Raw genomic sequence first — 17,770 nt, forward strand, 5'->3', positions numbered from 1 at the left:
TGGAGGGGCACCAGGGTCCATTAATATAACTAGTGGTCCGTGCAAATGACTGTAGGTACTACATGTAGGTAACTATTCTGTAGGTATTCAACATTCATAAGATTCAATGTTGAGATACTACATACTACTAGGTAGTAGTACACTTTCTACATGCATAGTTACCTAACACATTTGTGTGCATGAATACATTTACGGATATCAATCATAGTATTATGTTGCTTCGGATCCATGATAAATAAATATTGACTAAATCACTTATCTCCGATGAGCAAATACATGCACCGCAGCAGGGTGCTTTAACTGGGCAGACTCTTCAATGTTGGCATCCAGATGTCCATCTACCTATTGGATACCTAACCCAGTACGTATGTAGCTGGCTGGTACCTAGTACTATCGCGCCGACATGTTTATGACTGTATTAGATGGTTTCTTGACTCAATGAAAATGTGCTATATAGCTCGTAATGCTTCAGGCATCGGCCTGTTCTCCGTTGCTGGTGAAGCTAGAATAACTGCCCGACTAAGTCTGGCGCGGAATCTCAAGACTGATCCGGAGAAACGCAAGAGAACCGAAGAAAAGGGGGGAAGAACGCCGGGGGGGAATCTATCGAATATAAGTGTGGAAACCAGTACCTTTTTGCTCTCGGCCCCTTCCACTACCATCCCATGACGAAGTCCATCATATACAGGTGCAAAAGACGCGTATTCATCCCTGATCCTAAATGACCAATCCATTGCGGGATCAATCTACTAAATCCTCGCAATCCCAATATTTATACACACTTGAAGATATAGACCGTTTCATAACAACCCGGCATTAGAACAGGTTGAGGCCATATTTACTTCAGCCTATCCACCCAATTGTCCATCGGGCACTAAGCGCAAGACTTAATAGGACTCGCCAGCCGCGCCGTTGTGACTAGGTTGAGTGTAGATGTAGCCTTCGCCGGATTCGCCGATGCCAGTGGCTCCGTCGCCTCCTTGGAAGGCCGCCGTCCCGGCAGCACCGGATCCACCAGGTGCACCTGCCCCGTAACCTTGGCTACTCGGCCTATTCTGTTGGGCCTCACCTCGGTTCGACTGGGACTGCTACTTATTGGTTAGCCCTGCCTGTAAGCGAGGTTTGGCACACACGCGGTGCAAGCCTCAAAGCAAGGGATGGGGAAAGATTGGAGGGGAAGGAAGGAGGGGAAACGTACTTCTCGGTATTTGGACAAGTATATCTTGAGTGCCTCTGCATAATTCTCAAACCCCAGGGATGTCATTGCGAATAGGATGTCTTCGCCATTGACGGTCTTCCTCTTCTCCTGGTGGCATTTCTCCGATGCTGTGGACGGTGTCAGTCTTCGCTTACATTAGGGGACCAGTAGAAATTAGTTCGCTAGATGAAATAGAGGGGGGTGCGGCTTACCTTCGCTCGTGATGAAGGAGATGAATTCGCTAACACATTCTTGCATGCACTCCTTCGCTTCTTTTGCGATCTTAGCATTCTCAGGTAAGGCGGTTTTCATAATCCGGGCAACTGGAGCGAAGTTGCGTATGTTAGCATCGTGATAATCATATTTGTCTGCTTTGGAAGCGCGAGGCGCTTCTGGAGACTTGGGGGACGAATCGTGAGACATGGACGCCTTCTACTGATGCGCGGCTGTCTCGAGCTAATAGGGCCATAAAGCACCAATTGACGGACGCGCCGCGGGCAGAGCTCCGCAGAAGCAATGCTCTTTCACTCAGCTTGCAGACGGACTTGTGCGCGCCAAATCAGAAACAAGAGTCATTGGGGAGGATCTCAACTCACCATTGGCTATGGGCAACCACCTGTCCTGCTCTTTTACCTCAAACTCATAGGCGAGGCCAGAGCCGTGTGGGTCCTGAGGGTCGTTCATTTGTGCTTCATCGTCGGGTGATTGTACACCTTGCTCGACGTCCTTGGGAGGAGATTGGGGGGAATCCGACATATTTGGCTACCTGCAGCGGGTGGTAGCTTCTTGTAAAAAATTTTCTTGGACTGCCAGCTCGCACAGCTGGTTACAAGGTAGAGGTGATGTGTCCCTGCCTCTGACACGTTGCAAGTGGTAGGGCTTGCAACTGAAGCGCGGCTTAGCTGCAGACGAATGCGTCAATCCTGCCCTGACGCGGGTCCCAGAATTACGACCTAGAGCTATTTACTTGTCCCGTTGGTAAGCCCTGTCGCGAACTTCAGGCAATGACAGAATCTGCAGTGACGGGATGCGTGTATGCAGCAAGCCTGTGGTTGGTATAGTGTAAAGGGTAAAGTGTTAAGTGTTTAAGTGTATAGTGTATAGTGTCAATATACCCAGGTAGTATACTGTAGGTAGCGTGGTGTATGTAGTGCGTGTAGTAGACAAGTAGCGTGATAGGTAGTGAGTAAGTAGTAGCATGTATGTATGGATGTGTATGTATGTATGTAGGTGTTAGGTGTAGCGTGTAGCGTGTAATGCGTAGTACGTAGTGAGAGTGTAGTGTGTAGTGTGTAGTGTGTATAGTGAGTATTGTTGGTTCAAATGTTTAGTGTTGTAGTATGTATGGATGTATCAATACTAATGCTAGTATCGACACTGATGAATGTGTGTATGTATGTGTGTATGTCAGAAGGTAGTGTGTGTATGTATGTGGTGTGTTATTGGTATGTGTTATTGTGTGTGTAGTGTGTGTAGTGTGTGTAGTGTGTATTGTGTATTGATTGTGAATGGTTACGGTACAAGGCGGACGTGACTTTTGTGTGGATGAACTTTGACTTGATGGAGATCATTGATGTGAATTGTGGATGTGGAAGAACTTTGATTGAATGGGACAGGATGTGATCTGGGCACGGTACGAAGGTACATAAAATTTACTATGTATGGGTCTGCGAAGCGGGGGTTTTTCTGTGGATTCTTTCCTTCCTCCAAAGACGCCGAGGGTTGCGTTACTTCCATGTGTGCATAGTACCTACTATGTCCATCGTAGCTGCCGCTATTTCCTCTACGTACCTAATACCTATTTCCATCAAAGTATTACAAAGTACTAGGTATTATTAGATTATACATCAATATGTATTCAACGTTGACATCAAAACATTAAAAGTTTTTATTTTTCTTAGCACTTCATGGTCAGCTACATCATTGATGCCAGCATGTATGTATTCATAATGTATTATGTATGTACCATGTAGGTAGCTACTTAGGTAGTATGTGAGGTATACGAGTATGTACATACCTAGTAGCACTTGAGTCTTGAGATATGTATCTAGTTGGTAGGTACATATGTAATAGCTTACCCAACGGCAACTTGAAGATCACCTTACTGCATCTGCAGATGTACTTGCTCCCCGGTACGTGGGGTTGATTTAAGTGATTCCAGATTTCTGTCCACCTGAGGTTGGGATGGCAAAAATAAAAGGCATTTACAATTTCACAGTCAGTAATTTGGAACACTATATAAAGTAGGTACATATATAGATGTGTCATTGTAACTGTCATTGTTAACTTGATTACATAGTATTATGTAGGGATCTACAGCAGTCTCCTATACTGACCTCAAGTATGTACTAGGTAAGCTGGAGTTGATACCATTTACACAGTAACTACATGCTACGATAAATAATCAAATATAAGGCAGAAATCAACAACAGCAGTTCTGAGAGAAACTGGGGGCCGTTTTCTGGAAAACTCCAGCTCAAGGCTTGAATGCACAAGAGTGGATTTTTACTGGCAAGCTGCATAAAGCGTTATCAGCATGCACATGCAACAGTTTAAAGTCGCTCTATGACATGTAATTCTACACACATAAATGTACTATGTAGTTGTGATTACGTACCAAGGGAGCACAAGTACTCAAGACGAGAACGGCATCAATGTCCGGTGCAGGATTTGCTATGTACCTAATTGTTTTTACTCTATATGTTGATACCTATAATTCTATGATATATATAGAGTCTGGATAGTATGTGCTAGCAGATGTCCAATATAATACTACATACTACTAGGTACATAGGTATGGTGGAGGGTACTATGTATGTAGATAAATGTCGACCAAATACCTACCTATATATGTAAATTGATAACATCATAACGTGAAATCACATTAGAATCCGCGTACATACATGTACATATGTCTTCCTAGATGCAGGGTCTGCGCGATTAAGTCAGGTTGCAAGTCAAAGACGCAACGCACGCAATAAGTGACCACGAATCGAACAAACGAGGTATGTAGGGCAGGTCACATACTACCTAGTACATACTACATACTACATACCATAGTACGTGTGCTACTGCTACGCATCCAACTTGAAAGTAGCAGTGGTTAGGTATTATGTACGTGGGGTAAGTAGGTAAGTATACAAAAGGCGATCGACGATTGGACACCAATGATAGATTAATCAAGAAGGTGAAATAACAATGTATGTATCAATCTGCATTGATGGATACTATAATGTTACTGCATATGTGTTATGTAGAGGCGAGGCGAGGCGTAAAGGGAAATATCAAAAGTCAATGGGATTGGTTAACATTTGAAGTTCAAAGTTGATATTTTTCTATATCGATAAATAACATCACGTCAATTAGCATCAAGCACTACAAGCACTATTTATTATGTATGTAGTACAATACATAAGTTAGCACCTGCCTGCATATGTAGGCAGTATACAAATAAAGTTGACCGTTTCAAATATGCACATGTGTAAGCCTGCACTTTAAAGATTAAAACTTAAATACTAGGTACTGTACAGTAGGTTATTTACTACTCAGCCTGCTAAATGTACTCCTTCAACTACATGCATCTATCTATCTATCTATCTACCTCTTTAATCAGCCCAAGAACTTTGAAGCTCCTCATTCTACAGATCTGATCCTCCAGAATCCTAAAGAAACGTCTATGCATAATAGCACCTGAAGGGTCTTCCGATGGCTCAAATATCACCCATTTCTCATTGGATGCAGTGCTCATCTTCTCCGGCACGTACGCCATCCCATCGTATCCTCCGGAGTACCCAAGACATTCGTTTAAAGACCACGCCCATCCATGCATTTCATACATGAGGCGGTGAAGACGAGTTGCCGGAAGTGAGCTGAACACATGATGCTCATAATTATGGATTACCATGCTCCTCACTCATTCTCGGCCTCTTAGCCCTCCATCCCCAGGCATGCCCAGGCATCTTTTGTTGCTTATGCCATGTGTGGAGGGGGGAGCATGTCGCTGATTTGGCAATTTTCTAGATAACCTACCTGGTAGGCAGGCGGTTGTCCGGCATGTGCGCTTACCCGACAGGAACAGGAAATGCAGCCCGGCTTGTGGCTTTTCGATCTTGGGGGCCAGGTCATATGTTTGGGCAACGGTTTTGACCATGAAGGAGAACATTAACCTAACCTTAGATGACTGGCTCCGAAATACCTCTCTGGTTCGTATTAATATGCCGTTTCGGCCAATTACAATATTCGACAATTAGTTGTACTTCTGATTGGAAGTAATTTTTGAATCCTAATTCAAGAGGTCTTCCTCTCCCGGAATGTGGAGAAGGAAATGATAGGGTCTGAAAGCCTCTACCTATGGTGATATTGATATTACCGTCACCAGTCACTCAACCCCGGTAACCCATCAAATTGGACGACTCCTTTCTTGGCCTGCCAGCCCTGCAAAGCTTAGTGCAACATACGACCGCTTTTACAGACGCATACATCCATATGGATACCTACATCTTACCTAGTAAGTATACTTGAGCTCCCGTCTCTTTGGCAAAAACCTGCATCGGTACCTACATGGTACTGATATATGCACGTTGTATGCGGCCTTACTGTGTCCCACGAACCTACATACATTCGATCCCGTGGATGCCCAATCGTCGGAAAGCAAAAATATAGCCTTGTAGAAGTCTCCTCTACTATCGACATTCAAATTATTCACTTTGAAGCTCCAGCTTACCTACCTACCTACTATCTATACTGCCTACTACTAGTCTACTGCGTACTAGGAAAACGGTGATATAAGAAACACTAAAAAGAGAGTTACCGATGTACTGGGAAAGCTACCCATTGGCGACCTTGACGTACCGTAACATGGAAACGACCAATAGCTCCACAGCTCCTCCCGTCTGGCCCGGAAATGGGACGTGGGATATGTTTTCCCCCTCTTCCCCTCCGGATCAACACCCTGCTGACACCTTAGGCAGAGGTGCAGCCGTGTGAGGCTCGGAAGTACATACATACACTTGTGTGTATCTTTCTATTCCATCCCATTTAGGAGTCATCTCCATTCGATCGAATATCCTACAGCAACATTGTGTACTATGTATGGCCTCGTATATTTCGTATTTTGTCTTTTATTCTTTATTCTTTTTTTCTTCTAATTTAGGCGGCTTGCCCGGGTTCCGTATTCAGTTGAGTGCATCCTAGCACTTGCAGACTATAAGAAGTTGGGCCGAGTTGGTAACTGAAATTGAAATCTATCGTCACTCCCCTCCATGGATTTGTTACATGCAAGTCTAATCTGGGTGGGCTGTGATTTACTTGTTTACACGGTACTTGGTCAAGCAGGATGGTTGACGCTCCTGTTTCAGGCAGGCAGATCATTCTCAAGTACGACACGTTGGCAGTCAAGTTGTCAGCCCCGAGCATCACCGGTACTCCATGAAGTTCAATGTTGTCATGTGGCACGTGGAGCTCAAAAATGCATATTGGAGACCCCGCCCTCGGAACATCTGCCGGTAAACGAGGCAGGTAGGCAGTAGTTCACGATCCTTTTTCACTTTCCTCCATTTCCAACACGGTGTAATAAAAGTGCTGTGTTGATGACGGACGGACTATATCTGTCTAGCAAAGTTCCTTTTTAGATGCAGGGTCAGGGCAAGCCGCCCTACCTGAGCGGATCATTTACGGCCAGTCAGAGCAACCATTTCCTTCCGCGGACTACCCTCCAATCATTACTGCTTGCAAGACGTTGATCATGACAGCCTTGACAGAAGCCTGTCGTTGGGCACTGAGACGCCTTTGGCGCTAGGCTCCACTCCCTGCAGCTGCAAATTGTACAACGCATCGACACCATCTTTTTGATATCGCGGTAGCTTTGCTCATGCGTGAAAGTGAGGCCTATATGGTTATATGGTACCATTCCATCTACCTCAACGTCGTACAACATATCAGTCGAGCTTGATCGCGATCGCGCGTCTCATGAGAACCATGACGTCCAAACACACGAGGTCCTATAGATCAGCCTCATTCAGATGCCTGCTGGCTTGGAGTCTTCATCAAATAACCTACCCCCCCGGGAGGCGCCTATCGAGAACTTCAAAAAGGCCATTTCCAGCTGTACTGTGCCCATGACGTCCACTTCTGCAGTACCTGCTCCACGTCGATCGCGGAAGAGATGATTACCTCATGACTGGACGACCTGAATATTATTCTTCTTCTGTAAAAAGCAACCATGTAAGCGCACAAGCCCATATTCCAAATGAGTGGAGATGATCCAACTGGTTCCCCGGTTAGCAAATGTGACGTACCTTCCACTTCTCAAGATCTTCCTGCTTGATCTTGTATTGCTTGACTAAATCGTCAAGGACCTTCTTTAATCCTTCGGCATTCGTTCTTAATGCGGGGATTACATCTTGAACTGTTCGCTCCACCAGCACGCCGTTGATCATACGGAAACACTTGCGATCTCCGGGAAGCGGCTCCAAGGTATCAAGGACAAGCCTAGAATGACGAAGTATTAGTACCAGTAGATGAGCGGTGTGTCGAAGTATATGAAGCGGTGAAAGTTCACGAAAAGGCCTAGTTTAGACGCTAGAGATGAGAAACCCAGCAAGGCTGAGGCGATGGATGTGATGCCATTTTCGTGCCAAGGGGCTCATGAATCCCGAGAGTTTGTAGTGAAGAAGAGGATGCGGAGAGGAGAGAAGAGAGAAGAGAAAAGAGAAAAGAGAAAAGGTGTGACGAACTTGTGTTCTTCGGCCTCCTGCTCGACATCACCGATTTTCTGAGCTAGTTGCTGCAGCGTGTTCTTATAGTTTGAATACGTTGTTTGCAGCTCTATATGAGATTGAGTGTAATCAGTAAAAAGCACTTTAACTTTGATGAGAATTGGTATTCCCTTAAGGCGTACCTTGCTGCTTCTTAGCTGTTATACCCTTGGTAGCCATGATGGTAAAGTGATTATGAGGATTATGGGCTAGAGACTAGAGATAATAGATAGATATTATTAATATGAGGTTGGCATGAGACCACACGCTATCGTAAGATGACTCTTTTGTTCAACTTTTGTGTCGTTTCTCTTTTTATCGATGCAGCAAAACTTGGGATGCTTTTTGAAATCAATGGACGTTGTAGCTTGTAGCGAACCAGCGCGAGTTAGTTCATTGGAGGGGAATGGAGGGGTGATTGTGGGGCCTCTTTGAATGCTGAATGGCCCATGCTTTGCCCTAAATCTTATTCCGCAGAGTGGGCTTTTTCAAGTTGCGGCGAGTGGCCAATCGACTCTTACAGTCATATGTACTTACCATCAGACCACTTGCGACAAACATTGAACTTCATCTCGACAACGATCCCTACAAAGTCTGGAAATTATCCAAGATGCACCCACACTTGCATACAAAAGACAACATTGGTACGTCTTTTTGTTTCTTCTCTTCCCTTTTTGCTAATACCTAGACGGCTTTGCGATCAATGAAATTACTATGCATACATCTACTAACCATCATCTCTTACAGCCTGCGAGGAGATCATGACGGCCCTCGAACAATGCCACGCCAAAGGCTTTCTTTGGAAGGCAATGGGTATGTGCAGCTCCACCAAAGACCAGGTCACCCTATGCCTACGAGCCGAGCGACTCAAGCGCACCGCGAATAACCGTAAAATCGCCAAGGTCAAGCGCGACAAGCTCAAGGCGGCCTGGGCCGATATCGACGAGAATTCGTAGCGAGCGCAAACTACATCATACTGAGAAAATCAACGAGAAAATCAATAATCGTCCTTTCCAAACCCCCCCGGTTAGGGAGATTAAAAAAAAGGAATTGAGAGTTTTGTCGTGGCATAGCATGGCGTTATGAAAGGCACTTGGAAGTCTTAATTTGCTTAACAGTGGCAAACAACTTGCAGAAAATATTTCTGATTTGATACTCTTGATACTCCTCTCACAGTACAATACATCAAGTCCACGAAAGCCGTCCAATCGATAGCCGGTTACACTGTAGAATAGGAGTTCATTGCGCCATAAAGGATAACATATATTTTGGAATATATTCACGTCCGCCCTTTCCGGTCGTTCAATCTCCTACAGAGTCTGTCTATAGGCATTGCCGAAAGTGAATAGACCGAAGAGAGAAACAAAACTCAGCACAGTCGGAACCGGCTTTCCACTCCGCAGAGCCCGAGGGATGGAGGAGCCGCCAAGCACGACGGAGGCAAGGAGAGTGAGTTCGAGTCCATAAGGTTCGTGAGACTGTAGACGATATCCTCCAAGGCCGTCTTATGGTAATATTGTGTTAGTCTACTAGATATCATACCGCCAACTTTACCTAGGTACTCAAGTACTTTTGTCAAAACAAAAGCAGTTGTTGACTTACATAATAAACCAACTGTCAGACCAGCTGCAATTGAGGGCACAGAGCCTGTCTTAACGAAGCCCATCGTGCCTCCACCGGCAGTCAGAGCCCCCAAGACAAATGCGATGGTTTCAAGCGCCTAGTATTCCCAGATGTGAATTAGCCTTCTTCCTTGAACTTGTAGATGAGCCGAACTGACCATATTGTTTTTGATTCTCAATTATATGGAAACGTTGGAAATGTACAATGGCGGAAATAATTTTGTTACTATATATTAGGCAGCGTCGTAAAGGGTGGAAATATGTACGTAGTGGAGAGTTGATAAAGCGTAGGAGATGTAGGCTTCATGAAGCTCGGAGCCCCGGTGGTGTCTAAACGCCGAGGGGGAAAGACTCGTTGATCATTGAATGACGCCAGCCATCTGATGCAACCTCTTCAACCCCGATTTGGGTAGACTGTGGCTGAAGCTCTACCTTATTTAGCCACATTTACCCCAAGATTATGTGCGTGTACGCTTTTCTGATTGGTTCATGGCTAACTGTGTTCCTTAAGCCAAACGTTTTAGTTCAAACTTGAAGTTGTGACCCTGGTAACCTTTTTTTTTTGAAGCTTTCGTGTCCCTTTACACGCAATCTGGGGGATCCATTAATCTGCATTACTTGCGCCGATTTTACAACTGAATTCAACAACTTTCTCGACGACAAACTTTCCACACCAATTTTGAAACCATTCTTGACTTACGAATTCACAGCACTTCCATTTTTAAAATTAACGTATTACCAAAAATGGCGCCAAAGAAATCCGCTGCTGCCGCTGCTGCTGCTGCCGCCGCCGCCAGCACTACGCCTGCGACAACAGCACCAACAACTACTACTACAAGCTCAACTAGCAGCACGATTGCCACCAAGCCGACGACATCCAACACCCCTCAATCGATCGACACCGTCACCCTGAACATCGTCGAGCACTACCAGAAGACGACGCCGCAGCGCACGAAGCTGATCGACGCATTCATGGCCTTCCTGGTCGTCGTAGGTGTCCTGCAGTTTGCGTACTGCGTCTTGGCGGGCAATTACGTATGTGATGTTCTGCAACTTTTCTATGCTTTTATGCTCTTTGTCCAGCAGCCCAGCATCTATAAGGATACGAGGATATAAGAATACTTTCCGGGATTAGGGAAGGGGCATCACCGCGTGTCGTTCATTGGCTAACTAGAATTCTTATATCACTATATATAGCCTTTCAATGCTTTCCTCTCGGGCTTCTCTGCCACCGTCGGCCAATTCGTTCTTACCGGTACGTTTTCCCCTCCTCCCTTCTTCCACTCAACGATGAATATCCCACTGGCGCGCGCACACACGCACACTCTCAATCACTCACACGGGGAGGGGGGCGGTAGAACAACTACCCAAGTAACCAACTTAACTAACAACAATCCCAGCATCCCTACGCATCCAGACCACAGAAGCGAACAAGGCAGAATTCCCTTCCGTGTCACCAGAAAGGTATGCTTCTTCTCTACCTACCTACCTATCTAACTTAGCGCCTAAGCTCCAAGCTCCTTTTCATCACCCATCTATATGACCTATAGCATAACCCCAACTAATACCTGCAATGTATATATATAGGGCTTTTGCAGATTACGTGGTCGGCAGTCTCATCCTGCACTTCTTCTGCGTCAACTTCATAAACTAGGTCACGAGATATGTTTGTATGCGTGTGTAGGTACAGTACACAACCTAGGGTAGGTAGGTACCTAGGCGGGAATTATATCAGGGGCTTGCTCGCTGGCTTGCTTGCTTGCTTAGCCGCTAGGAATCTCCATGTAATGAATGAGAGGAACTTGAAAAAAAAACCAGAAACGAAAAAAGGTCACATAAAAATAGAGTAAATAAAAGACAAATTGGCTGTCTCTTGGGAGCATCGGTGTTGTATTTTGCGTTGCATTCGTGCTTGCTTGAAATCTACCTTTGATGTAAAAACAGTGAATTCAATGTTGCTAAGGTTTAGTCCACACCATCATCACCCTCGCCCTCACCCTCACCCTCACCTTCCCCTCCACCACTACCTGTACTCGTCGTCGTCTTCTTCTTCTCCTCCTCTGCAGCCTTAGGAGGAGGAGGCGGCGCCACTGCTGCTGCTCTCGGCGGCCCCCCGGCCCCACCACCAACCTTGGGCGGCGGCGGCGGCGGCGTCTTGCTCGCCGCAATATTCCCATCCAGCTCCTTGCTCCTCCTCTCCTCCTCGGCAAAGTAGTCGTCCATCAGCCGCAGCTTCGGCGCATTGCCACCGTGCGCGCTCTTCTTCTTGCCGCGGGGCGGCGGCGCGGCGCCGACTAATGGTGGTGGTGGGGGTGGGGTGGAGGTTGAGTTGACGAGCTGCGCGGGCACGAGGAAGTCGGGGGAGGCGGCGGGGATGAAGAGGGGGGCGGGGTCGCTGTTGTTGTTGGTGTTGGTGTTGGGAGGGAAGGGAGCGGTGAGTTGGTTGGTGAAGTGCTGGTCTGCGCCATCGCCGTCGAACAGCGTCTCCCCCGGCGCATGCACCGGCTCGCTCAGGGGCGCGGGCAGCCGGTGCAGAGCCCCGTACCCCAAGACGCACCCCAGCGCGCCCTCGCCGCCCCAGTCGCGGCTCGGCACGATCTCCAGCTCGCGCGTGACGTCGTACTCGTGGTTGTAGACCCACAGCTTCAGCGGGCGCCCGATGTAGTCGTCGACGAGCTCGCCCAGCCCGCTCTCCCCGTGCAGCACGCCGTCGGGGGTGCCCAGTACGTAGTCGCTGTAGGGGAGGAGGCCGGCGTGGTCGGCGGGGGAGTTCGCGGGGACGTCGAGGACGTGCCACACGTTGGACGCAACGGCGAGAGGCGTCCATTGGAGGGAGAGGCCGAGAGAGCGCGTGTCGGCGGGCACGGGGACGTGCAGCACGCGGGTGCGTTGGCCCTTGGCGCTCCAGAGCCCGAGGGCGACGCTGCTGCCGGCGCAGTTGCGGACTTCTTGGGCGAAGAGGCGCGGGTCGGGGTTGTCCTGTTTTTGGTGTGCGCGCTCGGCGCTTTGGTTAGTTTTGCGCAGGTAGTTTCCTTGGTTTAGGGTTTGGGAGAGATAGAGAGAGGGTGGGGGGGGGGGGGGGGCATACAATTACGCGGCCGTTGATGCCGACGATAAAGTCGAACCAGGGCTCGACGGGGAACTCGAGGTTCGTGTTGCGCAGGATCTGAAAGCCGAAGCCATGGGTCTCCTGCGACTGCTGCGGCCGGGACTCGCCGTCGAGGCGCGAGAGGTAGCGGTTTAGTGCGTTGAACATGGTTGGTTTGATTTGTGGTGGATGGATGGATGGTCGTATGGTTTTTGGTTTTTGGTTTGTTTTTGGAGGTTGGAGTTTAGGGAGTTTTACATTTTATTTGATGATTTTAAACTTATAGAGGCATGGCTGCCTTCTCATGCGCCTTGTGAGTATACATTGTATTTCAAGGTTATCTACTGTTGTAGTTTGAACCTAATAGCTCTGCAACATTTGAGTGAAAGCTGTCATTTCCCTGCTCAGCCTTACGCCGCTATGCAACTAAATACCAAACGCGAACGAATCAACATTAGTGGTCAGAGCTTCTTTTTCAGGTACCTAATGGTCCTAGTCTGGTACATATGTACCTATATTCGTACCTACTAGGTAGAGATCCACCCCTATCATTAGCTTCGATGCATCAAACAACTTCAACTTCCAATCTTCAATATTTCTTCCGCCATAATTACTTTTTTTATTAGACACGCCAGAAACACAACATCTACTTTTGGATTTCATTTCTAGCTTTCAAAATTTAAGAGCCTGTTTGTCTCATACCCTTTGAGACTCATAAGCAACTCATGTATGCTGTTCCATCTCTTGCAGGATGAAACAAGTTAACAAACTCCCCTTGACAAGCCAATGCCATCACTGGACTCGTCTAAATGAGGTGCCCTGGGATCTTCAAAAGTAAGTTGTTATTCTATTCTATTAGGATCTATACCATGAAACCAAACACGTTTGCTTACTCATTCTTAACCCAAAAGGTACTGGCAGCAAAGATACACCATCTTCCCTTACTACGATGAGGGCATTCACATGACTGAGAATGCCTGGTTTGGCGTCACTCCTGAACCAGTTGCCATGTGAGTATAGCATCCCCTGCCTTCATGTAGGTACCCTTGCCGTTTCAACACATGCTAACAAGGCTTGGTAGTCAAATCGCCAAAGATCTTGACGCTATTGTTGACCCATCAAAGAAAACGGTCATTGATGTATTTGCTGGCGTAGGGGCAAACGCCATTAGCCTTGCTCTCGCTACCACTGAAGATGGGACAACTCCTCGTTGGGATACAGTGATTGCCATCGAGCTAGATGCTCCAACACTAGCTTGTGCGCAGCACAATGCATCCATATATGGTGTCGCTGACGACATCATCTGGATTCTGGGTGATAACTTCAAGTATCTCGACGCACTTTTGAACTCGCCAGAGCAACTTGAACCCGACCTGCGGGTGGATGTGGCGTCCACCGTCTTGTTTGCATCACCACCCTGGGGCGGGCCAGGATATAGGACTGATGAAATCTTCGATCTAAACACCATGGAACCCTATAACTTGGCCCAATTGCACGGCGCGTATAGAAACATGGATCATGCTCTTTACCTGCCACGCACAAGCGATTTGAGACAGATTGCCAAGCTGGTTCCTGATGGGGATAAGATCGAGGTGGTTCAGTATTGCGTCGAAGGAGCGAGCAAAGCAATGGTGGCCTATATGCCTGCGGCCGAGGACGAGGATGAAGACTCTGAAGATTTCGAGGATTCCCAAGATTCCCAAGATTCCCAAGATTCCCAAGATTCCCAAGATTCCCAAGATTCCCAAGATTCCCAAGATTCCCAAGGTTCCCAGGATTCCCAGGATTCCCACATGGAAACATAGTATTCAAACATCATCGAACTGCCTTTCTCGTCACTTAAGCGGCTCATCAGCTTAGCTACTCGAGTCGATGAGCACGTAGACATGGACACGATGGTTTCCATTCGGTAATATTGTTCAATTAACGCCTTAAACGAAATTTGCAGCACTACTCTGTTGGGTGCTAGCTACTCCATGGGGCAAGGTCCCGCCGAACCGGGCGAACCACACCGAACTGGCTTGCCCTATTTCCCTCGATCATTGGAGTTGCGCTTCCACTGCGCTGTCTTTTTTCTATCCCGTCCCGTAGAAATCTTACGGGGTGTGCAATTACTAAACCGACGACTGCTTCCGCAACAAGGAGGCCGTCGAGTCCCGCGAAGAGGGCCTGATTCTTCGCATTCCAGCTATCCAACCCTTCCGCCAGTATCGTTACCTGATATAGATCTCGTCCTATTAAGCACATAGTTGAAACTAACACCATCGCCACGAAAAACTTGAATCGATGCGCCATTGGTACGAAGCCGTGCTGTGGATGGAAAGTCGTGTATCCAAACTGGCTGTGCGCCATGGCGGCGTGAAATAATACAACGCTGAAGAGAAATAGGAAAATGAGGAGGGAGATAGCTTGTAATGCGACGCCGACTGCGATAATTGGGCTACCGGTCTTAACATGCGGCCCAAGACCTGTGTTAACGGAAAGGTCTGAGAAGGAGATGACGATTCCGACAAGTTGAAGGATGAACCCGACTATGTCCATCCAAATTAGACGAGGATATCTCGCGACGTCTATAGGCGAATGTTCTACGCCCAAGACCTTAATCGCTTCGGGTATAGTGAGATAGAGGCTTTGAATAAATCAGTCAGCTTGATACCCCAAAATTTGAGTCCTGAAAAGGATATATCTCTTACCCTGCGGACATGAACGCTGGGGCCAGTATGATGAATGTTGTTGAGGTGGCATATAAGTTCACGTTCCAAGGATCAGACGAGCTTCCGATTCGAACCCCATATCCAACAATCTCAAGGACGCATGTGAAGGAGACCGGAATAGTGAACGCTAGCCATTTTCTCGTGTCGGCTAGATAAAATGTGTGGATTAGAGAGGCAATCAAAGCCCCCGTGTGGATGATTAAGAAGATAGTATCGGCTATCGAACTTGGTGGGTATCCGTACGGAGATTCGGTGACGGAGCACGTTTCGAAGCTACACGAAGCAATGGACCTCATTGTGAGCTGTTATGAACTATATCGAAGATCCCTATAGTACATCTCAAGCCTTCGATAATAAAAAGATGGGGGACACAACGAGGAAGAGTAAAGGTCAAAGCTGTCAACTGACGACGAAGCGGGTCTACTTATTTAATGTGTAGGTAGATACGCTTCACCTCCGTCGCTGTTAGCTGCCCAGGTTGGATTCGAAAATCTTGAAGCCTGTTCAACCCCAAACCGTTGAATTTGTGTAAAAGAGAAAGGGGGTGTGTGCTACGAAACTCGTCAGAAGACCAAGGTTGCAGTCATAGCCAAGTGTAAGAAGTTGTTAAAACGCAACAGTTTTATTCGAAACAGTCTAGACAGAAGCCCGGAAATATAATCCTACGACGAACTTCCAAACGGTAGGAAGAAACAACAGCTGTATCGGGCCACTTGTACATATAGAAACACTCGCGATAAACCCGACAACTCTGGATAGCCAGTATGGCACCTATCAGCTGTGCGAAATTCGCTCCTAAACGGGGCTATGAGGTCTCATCCACAGACCACCCAAAGGCAATACGATGCGCTCTCCACTGCGTTGCATGGGGTGGCAGTGTTGATTCTAAAGTTAGATACAATTTACAATCCATGGGATCCATCTACCTGCCCATCGAGGTCCATCGAGTAACACTTTTTGTATGGTAACTCATCAGCCACTCGGGGCTAATACCGATTTTCTGCATGGGTAAGTCGGTTACCCTTCCCACGAAGCATTGGTCGTGAATACGGCCAAAATCTGTCAACCACCTAACTAAGCCAAGAAGACCCCCAAAATCGTGCCGTTTCTCGCGTTTACTTTCTGTCTGCATCGTAACACCAAGCGTACCTAATAACTAACGGCTGACAAAGACTGCCGAGGTAGTTACCTAGTTATGTGAATAACTTCTTGTATGTAAAGTAACTAGGCACTCAAATATCCAAGAGTTTCCTCTCGTCAGCTAGCCCTACCTACCTACCACACCTGAGACAAGTTCTCACCTACCTAGGTAATATTTCGCTTACGGTTTCGAACGCCCAATTGTCCAGTAGGATTTTGTATCGGAAAGGGGAAAAAAAATATTACTACACTGCTTTGCTTCCTCCTTTTTTTAGTCCCCCAGATTTATCGGAATGAAACAATTCTAGGTTGATGTTTCGGGAATTACTCACAGCTCACTTGGTTGTTGCTGTTGAAAGTACAATAATTCACGTGCAGTTTTTCTTCTTACCACCCCTTTGCGGAGAAAATCCTCTAGGTTAGGTAGGTTAGGTAGGTTATGTATTAGGTGTGCAGCGAGAAAAGGAAAAAGAAATATAATTCAGGCACCAGGCCAGATATGTCAGCTCACCACAAGCACCTTGGCTTCGGGGAAAGCTGATCCGGTGACCTCTAGCTATTCTCGTCTTTCTACCATCGTTATGTTACCTATGTGCATACACACATACATGTGTCATGTATATACCTACCTACCTACCTATGCACGGCGAAGGGGACGAAAATGCCAACGGTAGTATATTGTAGCAGTAGTGGTAGTAGTTGTAGTATATAGTATATAGTAGTATGCAGTAGCCAGTTTAGCGCAGACAGACCTGAAGCAGGCCGGCGACCATCTGACCTACCTACCTACCTACCTACCTACCTACCTACCTACAGTGCCTAACATAATTGCTTGCCTACCTAGGTAGTATCCAGGCACTATCTAGGTTATGTAGGTATGTACTGTAGTTTACCGATGAAAAGATTATCACCTACCTAACTACTACCCACCTATCGCTTCGCATGAGGCGAACGGCGTGCTGTTACATACATAACTAGGTGCTGCAACAGCTTTGATTGCCTAAGTAGAGCTCGCGCCTTCGGGTTAGACGCGAGCGCCACCGCAATTAATAGTTATAGGTATTCCTTCCTATACCTACCTACCTACGAGAAAGTCGCATGCCCCGCGCGCGCTTCTCTGATGGAGGGGGGGCACGTGGTTTGGTTGTCTCAGGTATACTTAGGGCACCTACTTGTTTCGATGTCGTGTGGGTAGGTAGGTAGATTGGTGAGTATGTAGGTACGGGTGTGAGGTTGTATATACGGTTCCTGAT

At 47.0% G+C, this 17,770-nt stretch overlaps 9 protein-coding genes across 9 annotated transcripts; 4 read left to right on the plus strand and 5 right to left on the minus strand.

Annotated features, from left to right (window-relative positions):
* Positions 1–778: 778 nt before the first annotated feature.
* On the minus strand, positions 779–2,332 carry GGS25DRAFT_61710 (nuclear transcription factor Y subunit B-3). Its single transcript, XM_049265904.1, has 4 exons — positions 1,795–2,332; positions 1,411–1,521; positions 1,199–1,326; positions 779–1,088 (listed from the first exon to the last, which is right to left on the minus strand). Exons 1-4 carry the CDS (start codon positions 1,952–1,954, stop codon positions 888–890), a joined length of 600 nt encoding a protein of 199 aa, XP_049122024.1. The 5' UTR covers positions 1,955–2,332; the 3' UTR covers positions 779–887.
* A 3,999-nt stretch (positions 2,333–6,331) lies between these two features.
* On the plus strand, positions 6,332–6,802 carry GGS25DRAFT_61759 (uncharacterized protein). The gene has a single exon (XM_049265905.1). It carries the CDS (start codon positions 6,460–6,462, stop codon positions 6,724–6,726), a length of 267 nt encoding a protein of 88 aa, XP_049122025.1. The 5' UTR covers positions 6,332–6,459; the 3' UTR covers positions 6,727–6,802.
* Positions 6,803–7,280: 478 nt separating this feature from the next.
* Positions 7,281–8,267, minus strand: GGS25DRAFT_61918 (Prefoldin beta-like protein). The gene is made up of 4 exons (XM_049265909.1): positions 8,097–8,267; positions 7,933–8,023; positions 7,495–7,687; positions 7,281–7,400 (listed from the first exon to the last, which is right to left on the minus strand). Exons 1-4 carry the CDS (start codon positions 8,131–8,133, stop codon positions 7,371–7,373), a joined length of 351 nt encoding a protein of 116 aa, XP_049122026.1. The 5' UTR covers positions 8,134–8,267; the 3' UTR covers positions 7,281–7,370.
* Positions 8,268–8,563: 296 nt separating this feature from the next.
* On the plus strand, positions 8,564–8,909 carry GGS25DRAFT_517537 (cytochrome c oxidase biogenesis protein Cmc1-like protein; the record flags this gene model as incomplete). The annotated part of the gene is made up of 2 exons (XM_049263405.1): positions 8,564–8,597; positions 8,701–8,909. The coding sequence occupies 2 exons, from the start codon at positions 8,564–8,566 to the stop codon at positions 8,907–8,909; spliced, it is 243 nt and encodes an 80-aa protein (XP_049122027.1).
* A 256-nt stretch (positions 8,910–9,165) lies between these two features.
* On the minus strand, positions 9,166–9,684 carry GGS25DRAFT_61907 (uncharacterized protein). The gene has a single exon (XM_049265908.1). The coding sequence runs from the start codon at positions 9,617–9,619 to the stop codon at positions 9,323–9,325; it is 297 nt and encodes a 98-aa protein (XP_049122028.1). The 5' UTR covers positions 9,620–9,684; the 3' UTR covers positions 9,166–9,322.
* A 1-nt stretch (position 9,685) lies between these two features.
* Positions 9,686–11,385, plus strand: GGS25DRAFT_61764 (defender against death DAD protein). Its single transcript, XM_049265906.1, has 5 exons — positions 9,686–10,037; positions 10,087–10,610; positions 10,773–10,830; positions 10,976–11,039; positions 11,163–11,385. The coding sequence occupies exons 2-5, from the start codon at positions 10,320–10,322 to the stop codon at positions 11,227–11,229; spliced, it is 480 nt and encodes a 159-aa protein (XP_049122029.1). The 5' UTR covers positions 9,686–10,037; positions 10,087–10,319; the 3' UTR covers positions 11,230–11,385.
* Positions 11,385–13,057, minus strand: GGS25DRAFT_61826 (GRASP55/65 PDZ-like domain-containing protein). Its single transcript, XM_049265907.1, has 2 exons — positions 12,664–13,057; positions 11,385–12,554 (listed from the first exon to the last, which is right to left on the minus strand). Exons 1-2 carry the CDS (start codon positions 12,829–12,831, stop codon positions 11,541–11,543), a joined length of 1,182 nt encoding a protein of 393 aa, XP_049122030.1. The 5' UTR covers positions 12,832–13,057; the 3' UTR covers positions 11,385–11,540.
* A 357-nt stretch (positions 13,058–13,414) lies between these two features.
* GGS25DRAFT_517540 (RNA cap guanine-N2 methyltransferase-domain-containing protein) lies at positions 13,415–14,468 on the plus strand (the record flags this gene model as incomplete). Its single annotated transcript, XM_049263406.1, has 3 exons — positions 13,415–13,497; positions 13,575–13,673; positions 13,745–14,468. The coding sequence occupies 3 exons, from the start codon at positions 13,415–13,417 to the stop codon at positions 14,466–14,468; spliced, it is 906 nt and encodes a 301-aa protein (XP_049122031.1).
* A 160-nt stretch (positions 14,469–14,628) lies between these two features.
* On the minus strand, positions 14,629–15,673 carry GGS25DRAFT_517541 (RTA1 like protein-domain-containing protein; the record flags this gene model as incomplete). The annotated part of the gene is made up of 2 exons (XM_049263407.1): positions 14,629–15,292; positions 15,357–15,673. 2 exons carry the CDS (start codon positions 15,671–15,673, stop codon positions 14,629–14,631), a joined length of 981 nt encoding a protein of 326 aa, XP_049122032.1.
* Positions 15,674–17,770: the final 2,097 nt, after the last annotated feature.

This window comes from Hypoxylon fragiforme, assembly GCF_022984875.1.
Source record: "Hypoxylon fragiforme strain CBS 206.31 chromosome Unknown GGS25scaffold_1, whole genome shotgun sequence".
NCBI classification, from domain to species: Eukaryota; Fungi; Ascomycota; class Sordariomycetes; order Xylariales; family Hypoxylaceae; genus Hypoxylon; species Hypoxylon fragiforme.

Bases quoted from the DNA above. Each gene is read 5' to 3' on its own strand.
- GGS25DRAFT_61710 (XM_049265904.1), bottom strand. From the start codon at position 1,954: ATGTCGGATTCCCCCCAATCTCCTCCCAAGGACGTCGAGCAAGGTGTA. The intron at 1,522-1,794 runs GTGAGTTGAGAT...ACTTCGCTCCAG, and splicing joins GTGGTTGCCCATAGCCAATG to TTGCCCGGATTATGAAAACC. The intron at 1,089-1,198 runs GTACGTTTCCCC...ACCAATAAGTAG, and splicing joins ACTTGTCCAAATACCGAGAA to CAGTCCCAGTCGAACCGAGG.
- GGS25DRAFT_61759 (XM_049265905.1), top strand. From the start codon at position 6,460: ATGGATTTGTTACATGCAAGTCTAATCTGGGTGGGCTGTGATTTACTT.
- GGS25DRAFT_61918 (XM_049265909.1), bottom strand. From the start codon at position 8,133: ATGGCTACCAAGGGTATAACAGCTAAGAAGCAGCAAG. The intron at 7,688-7,932 runs GTTCGTCACACC...TCGTCATTCTAG, and splicing joins CAGGAGGCCGAAGAACACAA to GCTTGTCCTTGATACCTTGG. The intron at 7,401-7,494 runs GTACGTCACATT...TTTTTACAGAAG, and splicing joins AAGATCTTGAGAAGTGGAAG to AAGAATAATATTCAGGTCGT.
- GGS25DRAFT_61907 (XM_049265908.1), bottom strand. From the start codon at position 9,619: ATGGGCTTCGTTAAGACAGGCTCTGTGCCCTCAATTGCAGCTGGTCTG.
- GGS25DRAFT_61764 (XM_049265906.1), top strand. From the start codon at position 10,320: ATGGCGCCAAAGAAATCCGCTGCTGCCGCTGCTGCTGCTGCCGCCGCC. The intron at 10,611-10,772 runs GTATGTGATGTT...CACTATATATAG, and splicing joins GCGTCTTGGCGGGCAATTAC to CCTTTCAATGCTTTCCTCTC. The intron at 10,831-10,975 runs GTACGTTTTCCC...CAACAATCCCAG, and splicing joins CGGCCAATTCGTTCTTACCG to CATCCCTACGCATCCAGACC.
- GGS25DRAFT_61826 (XM_049265907.1), bottom strand. From the start codon at position 12,831: ATGTTCAACGCACTAAACCGCTACCTCTCGCGCCTCGACGGCGAGTCC. The intron at 12,555-12,663 runs GTATGCCCCCCC...CACCAAAAACAG, and splicing joins GCATCAACGGCCGCGTAATT to GACAACCCCGACCCGCGCCT.